The sequence below is a fragment of the Camarhynchus parvulus genome, chromosome 6, assembly GCF_901933205.1.
Source record: "Camarhynchus parvulus chromosome 6, STF_HiC, whole genome shotgun sequence".
NCBI classification, from domain to species: domain Eukaryota; kingdom Metazoa; phylum Chordata; class Aves; order Passeriformes; family Thraupidae; genus Camarhynchus; species Camarhynchus parvulus.
In genome coordinates, this window is record NC_044576.1 from 2799381 (window position 1) to 2825434 (window position 26054).

Consider the following 26054-nt stretch of genomic DNA (forward strand, 5'->3'; position numbering starts at 1 on the left):
TCCAAGCAGGCAGGACAGAGCTGCACACTGAGGAGCCTCTTGTAGGAAACCTTGGGAATGCACTGCAGAGTCATTGCCACTGGTGCAGATGGATCCTTCCCCTCATCCTCCAGCCCTGCCTGTCCCACGGTGTCCTTCACTGCTGGCTGTGCTTCCTCCCTCCCACCCCACACCCTAATCCTTTACCCCACAGCCCAGCGAAGCCCAGAGGAGCCTGAGCTGATCACATCCATTGTATTTTCTTCAGAAGGAGCCTGACAGCCCAAAAAGATTCCTGACAACCACGATGCCACACCTTCACCAGTAATTGTGTACCCTGCCATGGCCACTCAGACAATGCTGCTGTGTCTCCTGTCACCAGGCTGACTGGGGACAGCCCAGTCCTGAGAACTGCCCACAGCACCAATGATTGCTATGAATAATTAATGTGCATTCCTCTAATCCTCTGTTGGAACAACGGCCTCGCTAACCAGGGCAATGCATCACAACTTCCAGACAAACTCTTGGCAGCAGCACACATGGGAGGGGGGTGTTTATAGATGTTTAATGGTGGTTTTCTTACAATCAAGGTGCTACAGTAGCACTTAGGAAAGGCATTTTTGGTGGTGGGAGAAGAGGGAGAAGAATAATGATACACTAAATACAGGAGGAAACACTATCAAACTTCATGTAATTATTAAAAGCCACTAAAAAATCAAATCTCATTAAATACCTTTTGCTATTTAAAATCCCATTTAAATGTGCCTGTGATAGAGCTGAGCTTTAGCTGCCTGTAATGACAATTGCATTGCTCCAAGGAACTTACACATGATGAGATATATTTTATACAGGTTTTTATTAACAGTCACCTGAAATCTTCAGCATCACTCACAGAGCTGCACAGCAAACACACTCAGCTATGATACTATTTGTACTGTCTGATGCAAGAAGGGCTTGAATAACATTTGTTTAGTCAAGGACAAACAGTCCTGGGGCCTGTAGGTGGATGTAGGGGAAGGCAAAGTTGGGTAACACTTCCGGCCTGCAAAGAAACAGGGTCCCTTCAGCTAAAGGATTGTTGGGGAGAAATGCAGGTAAAACCAAACTGTTCTGCAATCCAGGTCACATTCCAAGGGCTGCCTCGTGGGCCCAAACCACTTGACAAATAATCATCACAGAGTTAAGGAAATCAGTCCTGAGGTTCAAGCGGGGCTTTAACAAATACCTCTGGTTTCTCAAACAACCACAAGAGAAGGCAGTGATAAGGAAGGCCAGGGATGCTGTTCCAGAGGGTGGGTGTCAGTCCTCAAAGTCGATCCTGATGGGGCCTCCTGTCAGGAGGTGGTTTGCCACGTGAACAGGTTCCTCGTCCTGCTGCTCGTCCCGCTGCCCGGCCGACCGGCGCACGCGTCTCCGGCAGCCCTGGGCGCAGCGCGAGGTCTCGTCCAGCGCCCCGCACACCAGGATGCGGCAGTGCAGGAACACCTCCTGAGGGGGGGAACACAGCACACGGTCAGGGCACAGCCCTGGGGACCACTGGCACCGCTGCCTGTGTGCCACAGCATGCCCCTGGCACACGGTCCGTGTCCAGCCTCGCCGCCCCCAGCCACAGCGGCCGCTCCGTCTGTTTCCTTGTGTGCCCTCTCCAGAGAGCCTGGCTCAGGTCTCAGAGGCAACAGTGGGGAGACAAGGGATAGAAGGTGGGAAATGATCCTCCAGATGAAGGGATGAAAACGGCAGGAATCAGCTTGGAAGAGCTCACACAGACTGGTAGGAGCTGCGTGTCAAGAATGCATGAAGCCTCACAAGGATTGATGGAGATGGGCAAGAGAATTTCAAGTGAGCTGGGGAAACAAAGCCAGGAAACCAAGGGGAAAAGGAGGGTGATGAGGGGCTAAGTTGAGGGAAGAGAGAGAATGCAAAGAGCAAGGAGAGAGCTGCCTTTTCTCCTTGCACAGCACAGGCAGGGACAGGACTGCTGCCCCCTGCCCTGTAAATGACCAGGAGAGCAAGCAAGATCCCTGCAAGCAGCAGCCACAAAGACTTGCAGGCGTTTGAAGCAGAATCCATTGTGCAGGATGGGAGGATGCAGGCTGGAGGCAGCAGGGCTAATCAGAAAGCCAAGGAAAATTTCTGAATTTTAGAAGATCTCATCTGTTTTAACCCTACTGGGGCTCTCCAGTAGCTGGAGCAGCAGCTTTATCCCTTTTGCAGCAGGCAGCGTTGGCTGAGCATAACAATGACTGGAAGATCCAATTTCCTCCAACACAGAAAGGAAAGCTATTTGCATTAGGAAAAGGGCATTATCCTTCCACTGGCTTCCCACTACAGAGCTGCTGCCCCAGACAGACAGCCTGGTCTCACATTGAATTAAGCAGCATGGTGGCCTTCTGTCTGGAGTGCTGGCATCTGTACCCCCAAGAGCTAGAGAAGACACAAGGCTGAAGAGATCCCAAACTAAAAACTGTGTCGTTTTAAAGACAGGGCACTGTGAAATGTGCCTGGTGACTGAGAATACTTCTCTCACCCAGCAAACAAGGGGCCACCAAGACCACCATGGCAGCAACAATGATTTTAGCCTGCTGTGGATTGATGTTCCAAAACTGTCCTTCATATTTTAATTTTAGTTGTTTTGATCAATCTCTCCTGAAGTACCTTTGTCAGGCTGCTGTAAGGTGCAACTGCTGGAACAGGCACAGCAGCACCTGCCTTGGGCCAGCAGTTCCATACCCTTTTCCAACTTGGTGCTCAGGCTCCTCAGTCATATCAGAGCTGATGAGATACCTAAGAGTTGAGTTTTGAGCTTACCTTGTTGTCTTTGCCCACAAACTTGAACACAGGAACCTGGAAGTGCTTGGCAAGATGGTCCTTTGACGTGTACTGCTTCACGGAATCATCAGAAACACAGCTGAGGAGAGCAGAGGGATAGGCTTTAATGGCTTTCCCAGAAATGGAAAAAAGAAAGAGAAGAGACATTCCAGCCTACTTAACCAGAGAAAGAAAAGGAGGGATTGGTTCTCTCAGGCTCAGCTACCATTTCTGCTACTTCCTCTTTGGCCACAGGAGGAAAGTTGGGAGTGATGGGGGAAAAGAGCAGCATTGCTAATAGCATCTCCAGACAGGGAACAGCTCAGCAGCAGAGGGCTGGCAGGACGTGGCCCAGGCCCCTCAGAGAGGGACTGCCAGTGAGCTGCAGGCAAGCCTGTCCTCAATTCACCTCCCTGTGCAACAGCCTGCAGTGTTATACACTTCAGAATGTGCCATGCTCTCACTGTATACACATACATATGCACATAAATTATGCTTAAAATGAAGCAGCCTGCACCCACATTACTAAAATATGACAGATGATGAAAACAAAAATCCAGATTTACTTTGCTTAGTATAATTTACATTTTTCTTCCTGCTGGATTTGGTCAAACAGCTCAAATTCACTACACCAAAAATTTATAATTTCAGTTTTTCCATCACTAGCAATGCGTGATTGTAAAAGAGGTCACAGAACTGCAAGAAAATAAGCTGCTTTTATAACAAGCTACATTCCAGGTGCAGTGCATTTTTAAACCATTACAGCCTATTTAGAGTTTGACAGACAAAAAGTTATGGTGGCTCAATAATTACTGATAATTATTGCAAGGCCTTGGGCATCTTGAGAGGCCCTGATGCTGCTGTGGAATTGCATTGCAATGCAGCTCATCCTTTCTAGCAAGTTCATTCCAAAACTGTGGACTTTGAAAGGTATTTTTAAAAATCCAATAAAGCAGTGGTGGAAGAGACAAGAGATACTGGTGTAGCTCAAAGCCTTGCTCTTGCAGCAAGCTTCAGCTCCCATCTATACACGAGAAATGTGCATGGCATTGTCAGCAATGCTGATATTTGACATGTAAAAGAGCAGTTCTGTCTTCATTGAAGGGAAGGCAGAACTGCTCTTTGGAATCTCTGTGTTGTCAAAATTCCTTTTTAAACAAGGCATCTGCTCGTAAGGAACGACAGCTAAAGACTTTTCATAGGTGAGTGGCCAAGCTCTAGGGCCATGAAATCAACTTACACAATTACATTCTCATTTGTGAGCACATAAACTGTGATGATTATTGGACACTGCCTCAAACTGACTCCTAAATCCCAGGCTCTCCAAAGGTTCTCCACACTGGAGGAAGGAAACCTACTGGTTTGGGGCTAGGGAGAGGGAAAGTGGAAGAACACCACCAAGGAGTCAGAGATACGTAGACAAAACCAGCACAGAAACCTCATGAGTCACAAGGGCAACTCCTTTCGCATTTGTGGGGCCAGACCACATCCCACTCTGCTAGGAAACCCCCAGAGACCCTGCTGCCCACTTTGGAGAGGTGAGAAGAGACAGGTATGGAAGGAAAAGGGGTGGGCCTGGTCAGGATATGGGGAAAACCACCCTATCCCTGTGCATAATGTGCCTAGGTTTGGGAAGCAGAGTGGCAGTGCCGTGGCAGCTGTGCTCTGACCCTCTTGTTCAGGGTTGGAAGGCTGAAAGGAAGGCTTGCACAATGAAATAGCCACCTCACAGACCAACAAACAGGGCAGCCTGAGGGCATAAGAAGATGGGCTTTGCAATGGAACTACCTTAACCAGCCAGCGCTCTGCTGAGCACAGCTCCTGACCTCAGCAGTGACATGAGCTGGCTCCAGATGCCCCAGGGAGCTCCAGCGTTATCAGCTGTGCCATCGGTCACTGCCTTGGCTCCACTTTATCTTCAGAGAGAGGGAATTAACGGGGAAGAGAGCAGCAGAGGGAATTTTCCCATTCCTCAGTCCAAGGTATATCCCCTCCAATATAAACAGTGTTTCCCTTTGGATTATGCAGTTAACTCTTGCAGGTCTGATCCTATATAAACTGAGACAAAAATCCCATCTTTAGGTTGCCATGGGCTTTTGGGGCTGGGTTTCCAGAAGGAAACTGAGTTATTACAGAAGTGTTTGGAGCAGGGACAACTTAGCAGTGCATTCATTTAATTTTGAATCACTGGGGCCTGCAGTGATGGCTGCAGAGTGGAGCACTTTTCCCTTCAGTGAAGTTTTAATGCCCTCTGCAGGTACCAAGGGACTGCTGGTGCCATAAATCCTCCAACCAATGCTGTGGTGAAATCAAGAGATGACATTTCCTGCCTTCTCCCTTCTCTATCCAGCTCAGGTTTTGGCTGCTGTTTTGAATCCCATCATTTTCACTCATGGGGAGAAATAAATGAATGTTTGAGGCCTTGACTCTGTGAAGGGTCCATGGGAAACAGCCAAGCCAGGGAGTTGATAAAATCAATTTTTCCATTACAGATCTGCTCATAAAGCCCAGAAATGTTGGGCACAGAAGGACTGCAGCCTAGGAGAGAGGGAGAGCAGGCTAATGCTGAATCCTCTGTCAGAAGGAAATGAAAACAGTATTTTTGGGTACTTTACATTGCAGGACCCTTTTGCTACAAGACAGGCACACAGGACTTGCCAGCAGCAGCTGTAACAGTGGATGATTTAGTCTGGCAGCTGAGGACATGATTGTTGTCATCATTAAATGGTCTGGCAGGAACATACAGGATTTACACAAGCACAGTCTCTGGACTCTCAGGCTACAACTCTTGGGTATGTCTTAGATATTCCTTTGGCTGGATTTCCCTCCCTAGAGGACAGCAGACTGCCTCACGACAATTTCCTCAGACCTCTCTGGTTAAGCAGCTGGATGCAAACACTCCAGAGCAATGCTGTAGCATGGGACAGTCATTTCAGCACCCAAAGAAGTGTCTCAAAAGAGTGATCATCTCAGGAGCCACAGCTGAGCCCACAGCAAGGCTCCCCAAACCTCTGGTGCAAAAACCACTACAACAGTAAACCCACAGAACTGCACAAAATTATTTTTAGCATATCCTGGAACGATCACTAACCCCAAATACCTCAAAAAATGACAGCCAAACTGAAAGACCCTAAGTTTATTGCAGTGACAGGCATCAGGGAGAGCAAAGCAAGGGATTGTCCTGCAGCTCCTACCAGGACTAGCAATGGGCTCTTCTGGCTCATGCTGTAATGAGGCCATTATGAGAAAATTAAGAAACTTTCTCCAGTTGCTGCAGCAGCTGCCTGGCAGCAGCACATGGCCATGGGGGTTCTGCACATTGGCTTGGCACTCTGTGGCTGGCAGAGAGAGGGTATCAGGAATGAGAATCTTTTCTACAGGAGCCAACTCAATTATCCACAAGGCTAGTGACAGGGAAATACACCCTGTAAAGGCTGTACTCAGAGGAACCTCTCTCACTGCCTCCCACTGTTTCTCCCAATTACTTTTGATGAGAGAGGTAGTTTCAGCTTGATGGCTGCTGGTGATTGCTGTGACCAGGACAGACAGGCTGCTGTGGAGAGGAGGATAGTGTTTCCTGCATCACACAGACAACTCAGCCCCACTGCCAATTCCCTCTAAATTGCCAGCAAGAGAGGGAACAGTGAACTCACCCATCTTGAATCAGGTAGTATTTCAGGATCTCGTCAATTTTGGAGGTGGGGGTGGCAAAGCAGCTCTCCACCAGCGTCTCCAGCCCACTGACGTGCACCAGGGGCTCAATCCCAAAGTACAGGGAGTCCCTTAGCTTGAGGGTGGGAAGGTCACCCCTGTAGGGCTCATCAAAGTCCTTGTCCTTGAAGATCTCCAGGGTGAAGGGGAAGACGCCCTGGCTGCGGCTCATGATTTCCAGGGGAGAGTTCTTGAGGTTGGGCACGTAGCCCTCGGAGATGGTGTAGCGGCGCGGGAACTCGCAGGTCACCGGGATCAGCAGCTTGCTGGTGCGCACAATGATGTCCCCGTTGCTCCCCGGGGTCTGCTTGGGCAAGCCAGTCACCAGGTTGGTGGCAATGATTTTGTCATTGATTACCTGCAGCAAAGAAAGGGGAGATCACTGAGAAAGACCTCTCTGGGCTGATAGAGTAGCCAATGAAGGGCAGCTTGTGAATTGACAGCCCACAATCAGAGTGATGCTGCTCATCCTTACAGACCAACTAAGGACCTCGGTCTGCTGGCAGCTGCAATGCACCACACTTCTGCTACCCCTCTGCTAAGGTCAGCCATTGACCAGCTGCCAGTTTAATCTTTCAAACATTATCAGGAGGCAGAATCTGTCTTAGCAGACAGGACACTTGTTCCTTGCACCCTTGTGAAGCAGGAGGCGAGCAGAAAGCAGCACCCATGCTGTCAGACACTCACTGCTGGAGGGGAGATGGAACAAGCTCTCTGACTGTGGAATGCCAGCCCAGATCCACTCTGGCAACTCTGAGGGTGCAGCTAAATCAGCTGCACCATCATGTACTTTGTTCCCCAAGCAAGCCACAGCCAAATCCCCAGATGCCAGAGACTGGGCAGCAGGTAATTCCATATATACATACATCTACAACGGTTCCACAGGACTTCAGGGAGAAATGGATGTTGACATGAGTGCCATTGGACACGCCTTTGCATGAAGTGTTGATGAGGGAAAGGTCCAGGCCTCCAACCAGGTCCTTTGGGATGTTCACCTCAATAGAGCTGGACTTGCACAGCACTGGAACTGCAAGAGAAGTCCCCAGAATAACAGTCTGCACTACGAACCTACCAGTGAGCTGGGAAGAGTTATACCAGTTGTAATTGGGGAAATAAAAGGGGAATCATAGATTATGATCCTACCACAGTAACCTGACCACCCACCTTGCATTCCCACCTACACAACACAAACCAGAGCTGCCACTGCCCCAAATTCTCCAGCCACAGCAATGCAGAAAGCAGAAAACAATGAAGACAATCACTGCACTTGCAGCAGAAACTTAGCTGGAGTTTCCACCTCAGCACAGATTTGGTTGCTATCTCTTGCACTGTGATGTCCTGGGAAGAGCCTTTGCCAGATATGGGTATCAAATTCACAACACCCCAGGCAAAGCCATTTTTTAAGACCCTTAATCAGATTTTACATCAAACCCAGAACATGGTGAAACAAGGCAGAGCAATTCAATATAGATAGTGAGCTAAAATGGAAGCACCTCAAAATGCCATAATAATATTTTTATAAGCAATAAACCCAGCTCTGACAAACAAACCCAATTAGCTCACTCATTCCACCTCCTTCCAACCTTTAAATTTTAATACAGGCCTCCGTGTGAATTTTTTAAATTAAAATTTCATTACATAAGAAGCAGGAGAAAACAGACCTTGGACAAAATAAAAAAGGAAAGAAGAGAGAATAATCTTCAATAAAAAAGTAGTTGCTGTACATGTATTCCTTAGGATTATTCAGTTCAGTTGGAGACAGGACAAACATACTGGTGGCATATATTCTGGTTTCAGCCAGAAAAACCAAATCTTTTGCAGGATTTACATTTATTATATTTTAAAACCCCACGACAAAACCTTTTTGCAAATATACCGGTTTCCCGAGATTTTCACCAAAATTAATTGCAGTCCCATCCTTGACATTCCTGTGACCTGCCTTCCCTTAATTTCAGTCATTAATTACATAATTTAAGATTCTGGATATTTGAAATAAGGCACACTTCTAAAACAGGCATTTCAACCCCCTTTAAAAATTTCCCTGTCCCAGCTCAGGTATTTCCAAAAGCCTCTGAGTACCTTCAGGGAGGATTTTTGATTAGAAGATGATCATTTCAAAGTGATATGCTAAAATGTATGCAGAGTGCCCAAAGCAATATGTTCCCATAATGACACTGCTGGGTTAGAACAGAAGCTTAAAGAACTAAAAATTACCTTAACCTTCCTTCCACTGGCAGCAGAAGGCAAGTGGGAATAACTGAGCATGTCAAATGGCACAGCTCAGGAGCAGACAAAGGGACTTGGAGAACACAGCACAATGCAGACAGAGAGGAACACCCTTTGGAGAACTGATTGGCTCCATCTGGATTTAAGGACTCGCTGTTCTAGCACTACCTTGATAAATAAGAAACTGTGCTGCTTTTATAAAGGTGACATTCAGGGCAAGAGATTTGGATCCCAACTGCAATTCTCTGAAGTTCAGGACTGATTTGGTTCAGGATCTCTCTGTTTCTACATGTCTTTGACTGGCACAAAGCGGGAGAAAGAAAAGATTCCATTTTCCCTGTGTTTTGGAGCTGCAGGAGCTGTGTGCCCTCCACCACCTGGACACAGAAACAAGGGAAGGAAACCTCTTAACTCAAGCCAGCTCGTGGCTATTTGGGTAAACACCCAGTGTGTGCCAGCCAAACATTTTAGTTCTTCACCTCATACTTCTCAGAGCACCTCTGAGAACTAGGAAAGCCTCCTCATTTCCACTTTAAGCTCTGTTTTGCACCAATGTCTCTGAGCACATTCCCCTGGGAGGAAGCTTCTATGGCAAGTCCAACACTCATTTCTCTGCCTGCTGTTGTTATTGGCACCATATTCCAGCCTCTGGCTCCTTCCTTGGCCTTTCGAAGTGCTGCTGCTTGGAGAAGAGGTTATCTCCCTGCACAGACTGCTCAGCAGAACAGGCTCTCTGGTGCTGGGGAGCCCTGACCCACTGCTACAAACATGAATCCTGCTTACCTGCACAAAAATTCGGGCAGGGGATGGGGGAGAAGAGCATTTCATCCCTACTCTTTAGGAATAGGATGGGCTGCAAAATTCCAGGATGATCTGCAAAATTCCAAGTATTTTCCTGGCTGGTATCTTTATGGAAAAATTGCAGCCTGTAGATTCTGATTTCTGTGGAAGATTATTAATGTTTGTTCTGAACGTGGAGACAGTGCAGAGGAGGTTGGAGAGGCTGCAGATCCAATTGCTTCAGGCTACTGTGCCTACCCTGCACTGTTAATTGAACCAATATAAACCTGATTAGGTGTCACAAAAAATTGTGTGGTACAGTTCCCTATCTGCTCAGAATTGCAGGCCACAGTATGGGGACATAAACTGATGAATGCAAAAGAACAGGCAATTTCACTTTATGAGATGCTGTATCCTGATCCCAGCCTGGCTCCCAGCAGTGCTGCTGCTCTCAGTAGCAGCCTCACCAGCAGCAGAAACCCTGGCTGGGAAATCCAGGACTTGCAGCCCTGCTGGGGCTGCCTCAGGGGCCCAGGACTGAAAACCATCACTCTGTTCTGGCCTGTATCCATCAACCAGAACTTCAATCAGTGAGTGTGATCACAGCTCTTGGAAACCCTCACCTCCACTGCTGGATCCCAAGTGGGCAATGCCCACCCTTGGGAGCCCTGCATTTCTAAAAAGTTTATAAAGCAGACAATCCATCAAGCAGAACCATTCCAACTTCCTCTCTGAGGCATACCTGCCCTTTTGGCCACCATGAAGCCCTGATCTGTCCCTCACACTGATGTCTGGGCACTCTGTGGCACATCACACTGCAGGAGGTTCTCTGAGCACACCAGGCAACACCAGACTGCTGGTAGCCTGGATGTATTTGCAAAAGAAATCTTTGCAAAAAAACAGGGAGCTTGTTTATTCCATGGGCATGCCATAGGCACAAGTGACTCAGCATGAAGGACTCCCTGGGGAAAATTCAGATGGAAGGTTCTCCAAGGATAACGCTGCCCTGGCCTCTACACAGCAGGAGCAACAGTCAATTTTTGGATGCTATCCTGGGCACTTTTCCAAGGGGCAGCAGGACCACCTAATATCAAAGCTAGTGCCCTGCTTCAAGGCACAGGAATGTTTACTGGAATGGCACACTTGGAAAAAAACATGCCTTTCTCTTTAACTTCATTCTTGGAAAGGACTGGACAGCTTTAGCTGAGAGTTTGAATTTTGAAGCATGGAAAATGACAGCTCTAACAGCATAAATTTGTCAGGGGTGTGCACAGAGCAGTATAATGGGAGATGTTTGTGGGAAATAGCAAAGGTAAGAAGATTTCCAGAAAGCTGTAAAAGCAGGCCTGAGAAACAGAAAGAACAGAGAACTAGCTGCAGCTGCAAAGGCTGAAAGTAGAGAAAGTTACAATGGTATAGCAAGCAAGGACATTAAACAATAGCTTGAGTTTTAGGCTTGGCTACCTTAAGACTGCAGGAAAACATGCTTAGCAAGGTAGTAGAAGGTTTTAAGCTTAATAATGAATGATTGTGTATTGTTAATAGAAAGAAGAAAAGTAAGCACTGTGTGAAGCAGGTATACATGTGCTTTTAGTAACTGGCTAGAACAATTGTCTGTGAGCTTTAGCTCTTATTAGCTATTGGCTAGGAAGTTTTAAAAATGTTCTGTAACAAAGAAATCTTTGGCTGCTGCTGGCTGTACATGAGCTTTTGCCATCTTTCTATTGTCTCAACCATGTAATAAGGGTGATGCTGCAATAAAAGCTCAAGGACTGTACCCCAGCAGTCCTGTCCTGTTTGTGAAAACAAACTCCAAACACAATGTTAAGCAGTATTTGTCATAAGGGAACACTGCCCTACAATTAATGTGATGCAAGGTGTACTCAAGCTGGGCCCTGTGGCTGTTCTGCTTGGAGAGAAGAGCAACATCTTCAGGCTCTCACCTTTGGATGGTCTGTCATTAGTAACAAAGCTCCATTAACCCACCTGGGAAGGACAGACTAAGAGAAGACAGAAAAACCAAGAAGAAAAGTTCCTTCAGACATTCTCTCGGGGGACAGAGGCTGCCAGGGAGATTTTGTTGACCTACCCTGGCAAGTGTGGTTGTCTTCGGCCAGAACAAGTCCCCTGGGGCATTCACACTGGTAGGTGCCTTCCACTTCAATGCAGGTATGGCTGCAGCCTCCGTTGTTATTGTGACAGCCTTCAATTTCTGGGAAAGAAAGGAAAATCAGCACATCCTGCAGCCCCCACAGACTCCTGGCCAACCAACAGTCTGAACCATACACCTCAAAGGCAACAGTTTGTTTCCCAGAAAATGAGGTGGAGACTCCTTTTTTAATTGTACTTTTACAATTAAAGGCAACAGTTTGTTTCCCAGAAAATGAGGTGTAAACCCCTTTTTTAATTGTACTTTAGCATCATGATTTTTTTCTTTCAAATAACCTTAATGCTTGATTGTTTTAACCCTTTGGGATGAATATGCTAAATGAGTACTACTCTTCTCAGTAAAATAACAGAACATGAGATAAGCAAATCATAAACATAAAATATTTCTCCCCGAGCCTGCCAGTAGAAATCTGTGTGGTTTTCACTGAAATGTAAAGAATGGAAATCCCACACTCAGTCCTATATAATGCATGGAAAATAACAGCCCAAACTCCATTTGAGTCAAAGCAATGGGTAAAGCATCATAATGTAAATTTTGAGATAAATTAAACTCTACTGAGCCTCACCAGCTCATGTAATCAAGCTGCATCTCCTGCATTGTTCTTTTTAGCAACAAGCTGTGAGGTGGCTCACACCTCACATCCCATTCTCTACCAGCTCACAAAACTGAGGATACATCTTCAGAAATAAAACTCACTAACAAGATTGTAAAAATCCCCAGCAGCAGTGTTAAACTTGAGAAAGGCACCATCCTTCGTACAGAAGGGAAATTAAATGATATATCAAAGGCCCTAAAAGCCAGCTTGGGGAATGGCAGAAACAAATGAGTTTCCAAACAGACTATTCCAGCCCTGTCAGAAGAGTGCAGCACTTGGGAATAAAAATTGCACAGCTCATTTTGTGATGCCCCAGCAGCTCAGAGCTGGATGTGGCAGGGACAGAGCCCACCGACCATTTTTGGCCCCACACACACCTTGACAAGTAAGTTAAGGAGCACTCTGCACAGCAGCATTTCCCAGGAAGGTGTCACTGCCTGGATGAGTGATGTACCAGCAGAGCTCAGAGAGCAGATTTAGCTCTTTTGATAGCTGAAAAGTGAGGCACATCTGTAGTTGTTTTCCTTGTCTGAGGCCCCACAGTGTCTGTGAACAGCACACAGCAGCTTTGCTGTGAGGAGGCACACTGCTTTTCCACAGCTCACCACAGAAACCATCAGGCACACATCAATTTCTGCTGGGTTTGCCTATTTCTGCTCAGGGATGTTTGTACATTGTTAGTGACAACACATCAGGCCCACAATTTGGTCTTTAAGCCACCAGTCTAAATTTATCAAGGGTTTTCAACCTGGCTGTGCCACCACTGTGAAGGAACTGCAGCAAAGAGCACGGAGCAGCAGAACCCACAGACACCAAAGATCAAAATGCTGCCCTAATCCCAAATTTAACTTCTGTCTGAAGATTGGCATCCCCTCTCCTCAATCTCTATCCTGGGAGGCTAAAGTGATCCTCGTGCTCTAGTCTAATGTCATGGCATTGCCCCATACCTAATGTGAGCTGCCAAACCCAGTGCTGCTAAATCTGCCCCCACAAAACTCTATCCCACAAATCTCCAGAGCCAAATCCCAACAACTCCAGCAACAAGTTCTGCCTGGAACACCAATCTTCCAGATCCACTGCTGCCTTTCCCCCATGGAGATACACACAAGCAAATGTTAACAGAAATGGACAAGGCAGCAAGAACAACAAGGAGATTTCTCTCTGCTTGCTTAGAAGGATATTTTAGTGTCAACCTCTCTGGCAAGCACAGAGGTGATATCAGTGACATTTAATCCCAGGTGCAAGGAGCCAAGAGAGAGCCAGTGCTGCAAGGGAATGATTTACAGAGTTTCCAGCAGCCTGTGGGAGCTGAAGCCTCACCTTCACAGGTTTTGCCATCACTGCCCAGCGTGCGGCCGACCCCGCACTCGCAGCGGAAGGAATTCTTCAGGTTAACGCAGAACTCGCTGCAGCCCCCGTTGTTCTGCTCACACTCATTTTCATCTGAAAAAAAAAAACAGCTCTGGAATGGAGTGAATAATCTCACTACAAGTAGTAACACTGACAGTGGCTTTTGAATATCTTGGTAAAGCTCTGAAAACTGCTCCTAACTATTTTTTAAAAGCTAAAGTGGCTTCTGTGTCTGTGTGCCCTTCTTTTTTTTTCTTTGTTCTCTGAGATTCTAATCCCTCAACCTGATTTAATCTCTGTGTACAAAAAGCAAATCAAACAGAGAGAAAGGGACAGACATTGCTCTTGCTGAGCCACAAAATGAAGGATTTCTCTTAGGCAGGCCAGGATGCTGAGGTTATCAATTCAGGTTCACATGGGGTTTCATCAAAACAGCTTAGAAGCTGGCATTTATTAGGTGTCAGAAGCTTAAAACCAAGAAAAAAGAAAAGTACCATTTTAACAGGCAGGTCAGAGATGAGCTCTCTCAGGTACCTGTGGTCCCACACATGCACAGAACCCACAGCTGGCAGCTGCTGGTGGTGTCTCCTTCCACAAGCAATGTGAACTGAGTATTTTTAGCCAAAGGCTTGGCTGGTGCCTTGCTTTGGGAGGCAGGAAGCATGTCCAGGAGACTCCCACAAACTGCTTTTCACACATGTGACAGGCTCCACACTTTCCCTTCTAAAAATAAATCTAAAGCTGCTTAAAAACAGAAGGTGAAGAGGGAAAGGGCTACTGGCAAAGGCATGGAGATGTTGTTACAAGGGCCTAGAGATTGTCTTGGTCAAGGGCTGGGCCCAGAAATTCCCCTGACTGATCCTTCCAAGTTCTACAGCACACACAGTTCTCTGTCCCTGCTCTTCCCCAGTGGTGACAAGCAGCACTTCTGGGACAACTTCTAGTTGTCTTGAGACTGGATTGGGACAGGGCTGAGCTGCTTTTAACCATGGCTTAGTAGAACATGGATCCAGGCCTTGAAGAAGTCAAAGGCAATGCACCGAGTTGGTGGATGCCTGACAGGAAGTCTAAGACCTTATTTAACCCCTAAATGAAAATGCAACTCAGGATCAGCTGCTCTGCTCTGGGATTTAAAGCATCTAATGTACTGAGGAGAAGCACAGAGCTGCTCAGCCTTCACAGAATGGTCTGGGTTGGAAGGGACCTTAAAGCTCATCTTGTTCCATCCCCTGCCACTATCCCACATTGCTCCCAGCCCTGTCCAGCCTGGCCTTGGACAATTGCAGGGATGGGGCAGCCACAGCTGCTCTGCTGCATCACTGCAGCAGCTTCAGTCCCCCTCTTAGGGGGAGCTGGGAAAGGAAGCACATTCTCTGTTTAGGAAAGACAAAGAGGGATTTATTTGGTTTCTCCATAAGCAGGGCACAGTTGCTCTCAGAGATGTGATTGCACAATTACTCAGCACAACAGAAAGTTATTGGAAAGACCATGGAGCCACACAAGAGAGGCTCCAGGCAGGTGAAGCAGTGTGAGCATTCCAGCTGAGGTGCTGTGCCACCTGGGAATCTCGAGGAGACGCAGCAGGGCAGAAATCCTGCTCGTGGGGGGATGAAAGCAGCTGCAGCACACACAGACAGGCTCAGGACTCCTGTGTGCCTCTCTGCTGTAGGAAATCCTTTCCCCTGAGCCTGCTACACATTCACTGAGTGCTAGTGCTTGTCAAGGGCACTTCTGTGACTGGAAGGCTTGCACAGAAGCAGCCAATAAATGCTTTTAATTATCTGAGAGAGCTCAGTCAGCCACTTGGCTGCAGACAAGTGGAGCTGCTTAAGCAAAAGCCTTCCCCAGAATCACTGGGAGCAAGTGTAACTCTGCAGCAGGACCAGGCTGCTCCTTCCACACACTGGAATGGCTGTGGGGCCTGCCCTGATGCTCACAGACATGAGGTGTGTGAAGAAAGAAACCACCCATGGCTGCTTTGTCAGGTGCAGCCCCTATGGAGCAGATTGACCTGCCACACAGCCTCCTGGACCAACTCTGCTTTCAGCTTCACCACCAAATCAAGTGACAGAAGAGATTCCTCCTCCCCCAAACACCCTTTCCTCCCTCCTCTCCCTATCCATCCGTGTGGCTCTGCAGCTCCCCAAGAGCCACCTGTTTCCAGCCCCATGATTTGTCTATAATTTTCCTGACCTCTCAGTCCAGGTACTCTCTCCCAGCACCACACACACAACCACAGAGCTCTCCTCAGAGAGGATTCCCCCACAAATCTCCAAAGCCCACATTCCTCACTCTGCTCTCACCTCCCCCCTGGCCATGCTGGTCTCTGCCACCAAGTGCCAGATCCCTAAATAGCCTGTTGTCACGCTACCTAAAACCATTGCAGCTGTGGTGGGACTTATTTTAGGTCTCCTCAAGCCCCAGGCCCCGGACAATGTCCCAAAAGGGCAGGAAGTATGATGGAGTTTAGTGTGCAGCCCTACAGCAGCCAGAAATTTTCTTTTTGAAGGAGAGATATTCAACAGACTGTGTGAGAGGAAATCTCTAATGCCAGACTGCACAGCACTTCCTGAGTACCACAGTGACACCACAGAATCCTGCACCATGATCTTGCAAAGAGACTCTGCTACTGCCTTCAGCAGCTGAGCCATGCAGAAAGCAAGTCCAGCCTCACAGTCATGGAGCTCCAGGGGCACCAGAATGGATGCAGTCATGGGATGTCATATCTTGGAACCATTTACAGAATCATAGTCCTGGTTCTAGGCAGCAAAGGGGAAAAGTCCTCTCAGGATATGTCATTTTTTATAGTGCTTTGTAAGGCAAGGGACTGAGATGTGAGCAATGAACCAAAGGGAAGAAAGCATCAGCAAGTGGCACAGCTTATTTCCACCCTTACCAAGGCATGTCTGGCCATCAGGTCCGAGTGTCGTACCCGGGGAACACGTGCAGTCACTGGTGTCCAGGCAGGAGTCCTGGCAATCCACCACATCACAGATGTCATAAAAATCTAGGGCACGACAAGAACAAGGTCAGCACAAAGCCCTGAGCATGCAAGGAAAACACAGGATTTGTCCCTTCAGCTTCCCACCCCGTGTGCAGCCCCTCAGTTACAGACCTGGCCCACATTGGGAAAGCTGACCTGCTGAAGCTGCTGAGAAACAATCGAATTTAATTACTGCGAGGCAGAGATGCAAATTTTGACTTTGGTAGCGTGCCAAGACAAGCCACAGGGCCCACAGGGAGCATTAAACCACTGAGGCCAGGTCAGCTATGAAAAATCCTGCTAGGGGAACAAAGCAGGTACAATGGCTGGAATGTGACAGTGTTGCAGTATGATGTAATAGCCTATCTCAGTATCCCAGTTCTTTCCCCAGATGTGCCAATCACCTCTCCTTTCCCCTCCCTTGCCCCCTTGCTGAGTGCTGTCCCTCAATCTTGGCATTCCATAAAGGGCATCATGTGATTGGCAAAGTTCAAAAGATGCCACTCAGCCCTGGGGACATTGGGCCATCCAGGTGTCATTTGTCCCCTGAGACTTCGCCCCCCACCCTTACCTGGTTGGTGGGATCCCTACCCCTTCCCTCCCCCTCTCCCTGTGGTTAAAAGACACAGCAGCCTTAGGGTTCGTGGTTCTGTTGGAGCTGTTGCTGGATTCAGAGGCCTGTGAGCCAGGAATAAAGCTCTGGATCCAAACCCTCCAGCAGAACTGACTCCTTTCCTTCACCTTGCCTTGAAGCCTCTCGGCCAGAGGTAAACCTGAGCTCCTGCTTGCCTGGACTTGTCCCAAGCGCCCAGCTGCAGCATCCAGCCAGCCAAAGGTGTCTCTGAGGTGAAACCACCACAGCTGCCACCTTTGGTCAAGCAGCAAGGGCCAGATGAGCCCAGGCATGTTCCATCTGGCTATATTGGTATTAAATTCCAATATGACAGGCCACCACCTGGAGAAGCCAAGGGGGGCTCAGGGAGGACCAAGGGGGGCTCAGGGCAGTGACTTACGCCCGCAGTAGGCGTGGAAGCAGACGCTGGGCTTGCTGAGGTGGTACACGAAGTACCCCCCCGGGCAGGCCTTGACCTCGATGCTGGCGTTCCAGAGGCAGCAGTTGCCGCTAAAGCTGGCGCAGGCCTGGCGCCTCACCACGCCGTCGGCCGGGCGCGGGTGGCTGCCGTTCATCCAGAGGGGGGCGTGGGTGCCGCAGTGGTTCTCGGGGATGCAGAAGGTGGGCATGGCGTCGCCCGCCATGCCCGTGAAGCGGTACCACTCGCCGTCGATGCCGCTGTCGCACGTGGGCTGCTGAGAGGCGTTGATGCGGTGCTCCGTGTTCCTCCAGGGCTCGTTCAGGCTGATGTAGGCGGAGCAGGGGTCCAGGGCTGGGACACACACACAGATAGATATCAACACGGCTGGTAGGTATCAAACTGAGGTGTTCATGGATTGTTCTGGTCTCTCTGAGTGCCATCGAGGGAACCCCAGCCAGCCCCGAGATGGTGAACATCAGGAGGGGGGCACTCTCCCATGGCCTGAGGGTACAGAAGGCAGCCAGGGTGATCCCTGGGGGTACAGAGGGCAGCCAGGCTGATCCCTGGGGGTACAGAGGGCAGCCAGGCTGATCACCTGCAGCAGAGGAGATGCTGGAACAATGGCAGAAGATGAAAGGGCCGACTCTTAGCAGGGGTTAATCCAAGGTTTATTTCAGGGGCTCTGAGGAGCACCTACACCTACACCTCTCCTGCTGAGAGCCCTGGGAGAGGTGCCAAGGTTACATCAAAAGGGAGGTGGAAATCAAAAGTTGATAACATTTTACTGACCAATAAGTGACCCTAAGGGATGGGTACTGGGGCATAGACATTTAGGACAGTGTGCAGGGCATGCTTGGGGGGCTGACCCCTGGCCTCTGGCTAATCACTCGACATCCTGGAACGAAGCTTCTAGATGGAGGGGATGGGATGCTGAGTGATTGACAGAGAGCCAGGGTGGGGATCTGGGGATGATCTCAGCAAAGGAAAGGGATTACACAGGTAAAGGGAAGGGGTACAATCTGGGATAAACCATTTGGGAAAAATACTGGGATACAAAACAAAACTATTACACAGTATTACAAGGTATGAAAACACATTACAACAATGGATAATGACAAAAGTGTTTTTTTTTCCTCCATCCCTGACTTAACAGAACCATTGTGATCTCTTCTCAGCCCTGGGGAGAAAAGGTGATACCAGCACCATTGCCTTGTGGAAAATCCTGACAGCTTGCCTTAAAGGTCTTGGAGGAACAAATAAATTAACAGAGCTCTTAAAACATTCTGCAACAGTCTGACTTGCTGTTTAGCTGACAGGGAAAAAACAAGATACAAGCAAATCTGAGGTCCAGGTAATGATTTTGCCATAGGAAATACACCCTGGGATCTGGCCTAGGACAAAAACTCTCTGGTCAAGACTAACTGAGCACCTGCAAGCCCCTCCTGAAGTCACTGGTAACTCTCCCAGCTGCCTTGGAACAAAGGACTATATCTCAAATAGGTTATGCAGCCTCTTTTAAAACCCACCCACAGCCAGTGTCAGCCCTCACAGCTGAGCTGCCAAACCTTTTTAATCACTATCTTACAATCTAGAGGGTGTGAAGGTCTGAGTTGGGACCTTCTGGGGAGCAACACGTTAAACCCTCTACACAGCTGTTCCTTGCAAGCCCACAAACCCTCCTGTTTGCACAGGAGATCAGCTGCTTGTGAGTGAAGTGAAGTGAGTGTTTGTGGGGGCAAGACATGAACACATGGACTTCCTGGCAGTGCTCAAGGAGTGTGTCCCTTTCCAGAGCCCTTTCTGAACCTTCTGCAAATAATTAAAATATGAGAGGACCATAGGGAGAACATAAATGAAGAATTTAAGTGTTCATTAAATTTTCAATCTCTTCCTAATTAACCCTCATTTGGCAGCTTCCTCACTGGAAGTCCAGAGGTTCCATTCTGCCTTACATTTAATACCTGATTAAGCACAACTTATCCATGACAAGCAATTCCCCATTAAGCAAAAGGAATGCTAATACCGCCCCGAGTAAGGAAAATTGATTACCATTTCCTAAAATTAGGCTAATAAAACCAATCACTCTGACAAAATGCATCTTGGACTGCAACAGCCTCAACCTTCCACAGCACATTTCTTTTGAAGTTCTAAAGCTGTGCTGTTTTGACAATATTGTGATGGAGTTTGAGTGAGGGAGGAATACTGTGCTCTCTTAGAAACACAAATGATCCTGGTTCGTTATTTTGATTTGTTTCACTGACTTTAAAGTGGGAGCTACAAGTGCTTCAGACAATAGACTTCAAGTCACTCTTATTTAGCTGTGTCCTCTGTAAATATCTGTCCCACAGATGTGCTACCTTGTAAAAACATCTCACAAATATAACATCTCTCATGCCTTCCTCAGCCACAGATATATTTTGCTCAGTCTCAAATCCAGCATAAAAGGCAGGAGCAGCTGCCAGAGTCGGGAGTGCTGCAGAGCTGGCACAGGGAGCGTGGATCTGGGTTATGGAGGAATCTCCAGTGCCACAATTCAAAGACAAGCAGAGGAGCTGATTCACTGCCACCACAACCAGCCTGGTTCTCCTGAGCAGCAGAGAGGGGACTGCAGCAGGGAATCTCTGATGGGATTCACCAGGCATTCCCTCCTGAGCTCTCCTTTTCACCTCTGCTTGCCTGCCCTTACCCACAGCCAGCAGCAGCAGTGCTGTGAATCCCATCCTCCAAAAGCTGGTTTGACTTCTCCCACAAGGAAAAGGTAGAGCAGAGCTTCCTCTGGGCTTCCCTCAGTTTCCACAAGAGGACTTGGTGTGGCCTCAGGGTGAGTCACTGAGATGAGAAGGTTTTGGTGCTGTTAAAAGCCAAATGAGGTGAAGCAGGAATGCCCTGTCAGCTTCCCAGCTGGGCAGCACTAAAAATACCAACACTCTCATTAGCTTTCATGTAATTATGAAATATCCTTTGGAGACAGACTCTGGGAACGCTCAGCTAGGGAGATTACATTGTCCCCTAAACATCCAGGAGAGAATTTAAAGGCAACATTTAGTGAGATGAACATGCAGCAGCTCAGAGGGAGCTGGAAGAAGGCACATCAGGGGAATTGAGGTAGCACTCCCTCACATCTTTCATTCCCCTGAGAGCTTCTGGCAGGAGTGAGGGGGAAGCAAACAAGCAGAAAAAGCAGACAGTGCTCTTTGGAACATTGCACATCCTCACAGCCATCTTTGGGCTGCCAGTGCTGCCCCACATCAGCCTCCCTGCAGACACCAAGCGGTCTTTGGCAGCACAGTTTTTTCATTTCAATTAATTAAATTGAGTTTTTAATAAAAAAAAAATTCCACAAAAATAGAGAAGTGACTGATCAGCCTCTCCCCTCTTCTCCCCAAACAACAAGCTTGGGGGTTTGCACAAGATGAATAACTGTCTCCAGCTCACTACTTTTCATTTTTCTTGGCTCAATTATTTTCCTCCTCAATGCCTCTTGCGTGGCTGGAGCAATTGAGGCTGACAAGCACTGGCTACAAAGCAAAGCTTTTCCATTTGTAAGCTTGATGCTATCATTAGTTCTCTGACTGACATGGTAGCAGCTAGACTGGGTGACAAATCAGGGGACAAATCAGGCTCCAGCAAGCACTGGTGAGTGCCCCATGCTGCAGAGATTAATCCTGGGTGCATTGTGTAACTGGAGGTCTCTGCTCCAGCACAACTAAGCAATAAAGGGAGCAGCACTACATTCATGGCACTAAATGCAGTTCAGATTTGTGACAAGGAAGCAGGTGAAAAGGTAGCATAATGTCTACTCATAGAGTCTGTCTTCCAAAGGGAGAGGAAAATCCCACAGTGTCCTGGCAACAGAGGTTCTCCCAGTATGGGAGACTTCACACTCTGTAACAGAAGGATCTTTCCAACTGGAAGGAATTTCACATCACCTTCAAACAAAAGGGATATTTCTCCCACCTTCCAGTCTTTTACCTAAGAATACCAAGGCTCACTGTGAGCCTCAGAGATGGCAAACAGAAATAAGGCAATGCCTCTTTACTCACCCATCAAAGACACCGGCTGGAGCTGAACAACAAAGTAAATGCAGAAAACCAAGTACTGGAACATCCCACTGAGCCAAGGAAGAGCCACCACTCAAGGGACAGAGGCTTCAAAGTCCTTGTACAGCTGTGGCTCTTGCAGCTTTCCTCTCAGTGGAGCTTCTGACTCCAGGCTTCCAGCAGAGCAAGTGTGATTGCTCTCCTGGAAGTTTATCAGAGGAAGAAGCTGAAGGGACGTGGGCTACAGCTCCAGCCTTGACCTCCCCAGAGCAGCTCTGCCCCTGACTGACAGCAGGGATGTACTCACTGATCAATCTTGTTTTTTGGACTTGACCTGCTATTGTTTTCTGCCCTGACTGCCCCACGGTGACACCTCCACTATCTTATCCAGAGAAGAATTCTAACCAGGGACACCCGGACATCCCGAAGGGATGGAAAAGAAGAACAGATGGGTGCTTGTTATCTGTGCTCCTTCCACAAGTCCCACTCCATGGCTGCCTCCAGGCAGAAAACACCAGCTAAGGAGCCTTAACTGCAGGAAATAGTGGCCAAAGGAGCAGCACTGATCCTTCCGAGCACAGATTGCAGAGGAGTGCCTGGAGCAGAGCTACAATGGGAACATCAGTCAAACTGAAAGACTGGTGTCCCCCAGGGAAATGAGCTGTTCCTAGGCTACACACAGGCCTTTGCCACTCCTGGTCACATAACTTGACCACTGCAGCGAGATTATCAAGCAAGGCAAGTAAAGACACTTTTCTGCAGTGCTCTTACAAATCTCTCGTCTTGAAAAAATAAATCAATCCCAACGTTATGGAGTTAATTTTGGTGTAAAACCGAGTAGCTAAGAACCTCTCCTGACTAGCTCAAACCAAACTGGGCTGAGTCACAGGTGACAGCCACAAGCTCTAGATGCAGCACACTGAAATGTGTTCTTAACTACAGCAAGCCCAGGAAGGGTTCTTCCCTCTCACCCCACCCCAAGAGCTCTCCATCAGCAATGAGTGCAGCTGAGCCTCCAGTAATCACACAATCAGGCAAGTGTGGGAATCTCCCCATTCCCTTGGCATCCTGCATTTCTGCAGCAGGCTGGCCTAAGAAAGGACACCAAGCTTCAAATCCCAGCAGGAAAGAAGTGGCTCCATTATTTACATGATGAATTTGCACAAGACAGGGTGCTTGCCTGTCTTGCAGGGACTGTACATTACAGAGAATTCTCAATGGCCTCTCTGTTGGGGTGTGCTCCTGGGAGTGAAGTGCAATGTGCTGCTCTACTCCACCCCAGCACAGGAGTCTTCTTTCAGTGGTGAATGATTCTAAGGAACAACAAAAAAACTCCAAATAAATTATCGTTATTGCTCCCATAAGGAAAAATAAATTCTTGTGGCTCTATTGTGCTGACAGCTGTGCAGTACCAGAAAGGTTTTTCCAACAACAGGAAAAGAGAACCGATTCACTACACAAAGCTATCAAGGCTTGATAGCTTGAGATAACCCTCAAGAGGTGACTATGTGAATTCCCAGAAGAGAAACTAAAATTGAACAGAGAATAATACAGCAAGCCACTGGAATTTCTACTTTGCCACTTTCATTGAGAGGCTGGTTCGTACTCATGATGCCAGGTAAATAAAACTGACAAGCCTGAATGGAATGCTCTGTTTGTGTCACAGGTGTGCACAGCTCCCTGAACCACCCCTCACCAGCTGCTTTTGTTTTGTAGCTGCTAGATGAGCCTGTTATAACAAGGTTTTGACAGGCACATGGAAGTGACTGACAGCTGACAATTAACACAGAGAAATGAACTGCAGCATGGCAAACTGGAGCCTCAAAGGTGTCACCTACAGGCCCTATGAAGTTCTCAAAAGTGGATTAAAGCAGGAGGTGCCCCAGCATTCCCAGAGAAGACACTATCCCAAATCACCATAACATCTAATTGAAGGAAGTGGTCTCAAGCTGGAGAAGACAGCCAGACTACCTCTAAACATTTCTGGGAAGAAGCACCAGAGGCAACTCTTCTATCAGCAGCTTCTCTTCAAAAGTTAATTTGGGTGATACTCATAGCTCCAATTCCCCCACAAACAATCTATGCCTCAGGGAGTTGTAACAGTCCTAAGAGGATAAATGGAGGGAAAAAACCCAAACAAAAAACCTCCCTGCAAGGAGATGCTCTGGGAGAGACACAACTCCAATAGGGCATTCTGTAGGACCTGCACCCTCCAGCAAATATGTTGTTCCTGACATCCACATTTGCACCCCAAAGACTGATGCACCCAATACCCCAAAAAGAATCAGCTTCAAGTTAAAATCTTTTAAAAGAAGCCACCAGTACTGTTTAAAATATATGAAGAAGGAAGGCAAAATTAAAAAGAGGGCAGGGGTTTTATTTTGGTACCCAAGAGGGATTTTCTAAACCTGCTTCAAAGCCTGTGCATATCTGTTCTTAACACAAGAAAAACGCTCATTTTGCAGGTGACAACCACCCTTCTTGTGGCAGGGAGATCTCTGCAGGGCTTTACCACCCTCACACAAGGAACTCAAAGCATTGGCTGGGCTGGAAAGCCTCATACAGTTTGTAATGGACTAATGAATAAAAATGCTTTGGCATTTGCTGAGGTGGTCTGGGTTTTGTCAGAGCCACCTCTCAGGACACAGCAATGCCTGGGAGGTGTGTGAAGCACAGCTCTGGATGCAGGAACCAGCAACCTGCCCAGAAGGAGCAGGAGGAAGAGCTAATCAGCACTTCCTGCTGCAAGGAGGGAGGAGAGCCTGGCACACAGGACAGGCTCCCTTGTGTGGGATTGACTGGAGGATGCACATTCACAATAAGCCCTGACAGGCAGCTGAGATGGATTGCACTGAAGTCAAGGACTTGGAGATAGGCCTGGTTGCTGTAAACAACTTGTTCCAGCACTCAGAGCCAGTGGGAAGGGCTGTGGAGATCAGGAAGGGAGCACAAGCTGAGTGAAATGTGAGCAAACTCCTCACAAGTACAGCACTGAGAGCCCATTAACATCACTCCTAGTTAAGAGTAGCAGTTGTTTCCTTTCCCTTAGTGGAGCACTGTGATGCACAACTTGGTGTTTGAGAGTATTTTTCCACAGGTCCTACAAACCCAAGTCCTATTTTCCGTGCTCCTCTATTTTCAGATGGCTTAGACAGCACACAAAAACTGCAAAACTAGTCAGTGGCAGAAAGAGAAGCAGAAGTCATCTTTTAAGAGCCCTCAGAGCCACAGCAGCACAGCCTAAGAGCAGTTTTCCCCTGCTTCAGGGCTTAGGTACACTGCAAGTCTAATTTTCATTACTGGATTTTACTTTTCATCCTTTTAAATGCCAGTAAAGAAAATAAGCCTGATGGGTTTTTTAAAAGGAATAATTAGCATGTCTTAGGATAGGTAGAAGAATACTTAAGATATAAAAATCTCCTTCCTCAGTGAAAATGAAGCCATACAATGGGGCACAGAGGAAAGAAGTTTGCTTTTCTAACTCCACAGACACAAAAAACCCAGGGGATATCAAAGAAATTGGTCCACTGGCTCAAAGACAGGGCAGCTTGGCCAGCTTCACATGGCTGGCTCAGTGCCATGGTCTGACAGCCAAGAGCAGCTTCAGAGCCTCATGCAAACCCTCTTAAAGCCAACATGGAAGCACAAGAACTTGCCACAAGGTGATCATCACTGCTGCCTGCCAGGCAGGAAGGGTTACAGGGGGAAAGAAAAAGGGTTTCTTCTTTGCTCTTCAGGAAAGAGGAGCCATGAACAGCTTCCCTGGACGGGCCTGCAAGGCAGAGCCTCACAGGTGTGGCAAAAGGAACTTAATGCTGTTCTCCAGGAAACTTTAAAGTGGTCATGTGTTAAAACCCTAGATACTAAGAGTTTGGGGCTTTCTATACTAAAAAACACAGACCGTCAAGAGAACAATACATTTAACCTAAAGTCATTAAAAAACTCAACTTCCATACATTCATTTGAAATGAAACTTTCATATATTTATTTGAAACCCAACTTCCATACAGTTATCACAGAAGAGGTTAATCAAAAGCATGACAAAATCAGTAGAAAAAGCAGCACCTGAGCACTGCAATGCTCCCTGCTGCTCCTCCCTCACCAGGGCTGAGGAATGCAGTGGCACATTAAAATTCAGGCAGCACTGCCTGCTCTGCAAGTGCTGCCAGGGGGACAGGACCCTATCACCTGCCTGGCTCCCAAAGGGGAAATGCTGCTGCAAGAGTGTGTGCTGATGTTGAGATAACGGATCAGGAGAGCAAACAAACCCTGCCCTTCCCTTCAGTGTTAGCATTCCAAGGCACTGAGACTGGAGTGGGAGGCTTGCTGGATTTCAGGGCACAAGTGTAGCCACTCTCCTTACTTTTGTAACCCACAC

At 47.8% G+C, this 26054-nt stretch overlaps 1 protein-coding gene across 1 annotated transcript; it reads right to left on the reverse strand.

Moving 5' to 3' along the window:
- Positions 1–1164: 1164 nt before the first annotated feature.
- OIT3 (oncoprotein induced transcript 3) lies at positions 1165–21743 on the reverse strand. The gene is made up of 9 exons (XM_030951249.1): positions 21680–21743; positions 17616–17987; positions 16516–16626; positions 13590–13712; positions 11594–11716; positions 7365–7525; positions 6441–6856; positions 2788–2887; positions 1165–1467 (listed from the first exon to the last, which is right to left on the reverse strand). The coding sequence occupies exons 1-9, from the start codon at positions 21741–21743 to the stop codon at positions 1279–1281; spliced, it is 1659 nt and encodes a 552-aa protein (XP_030807109.1). The 3' UTR covers positions 1165–1278.
- Positions 21744–26054: the final 4311 nt, after the last annotated feature.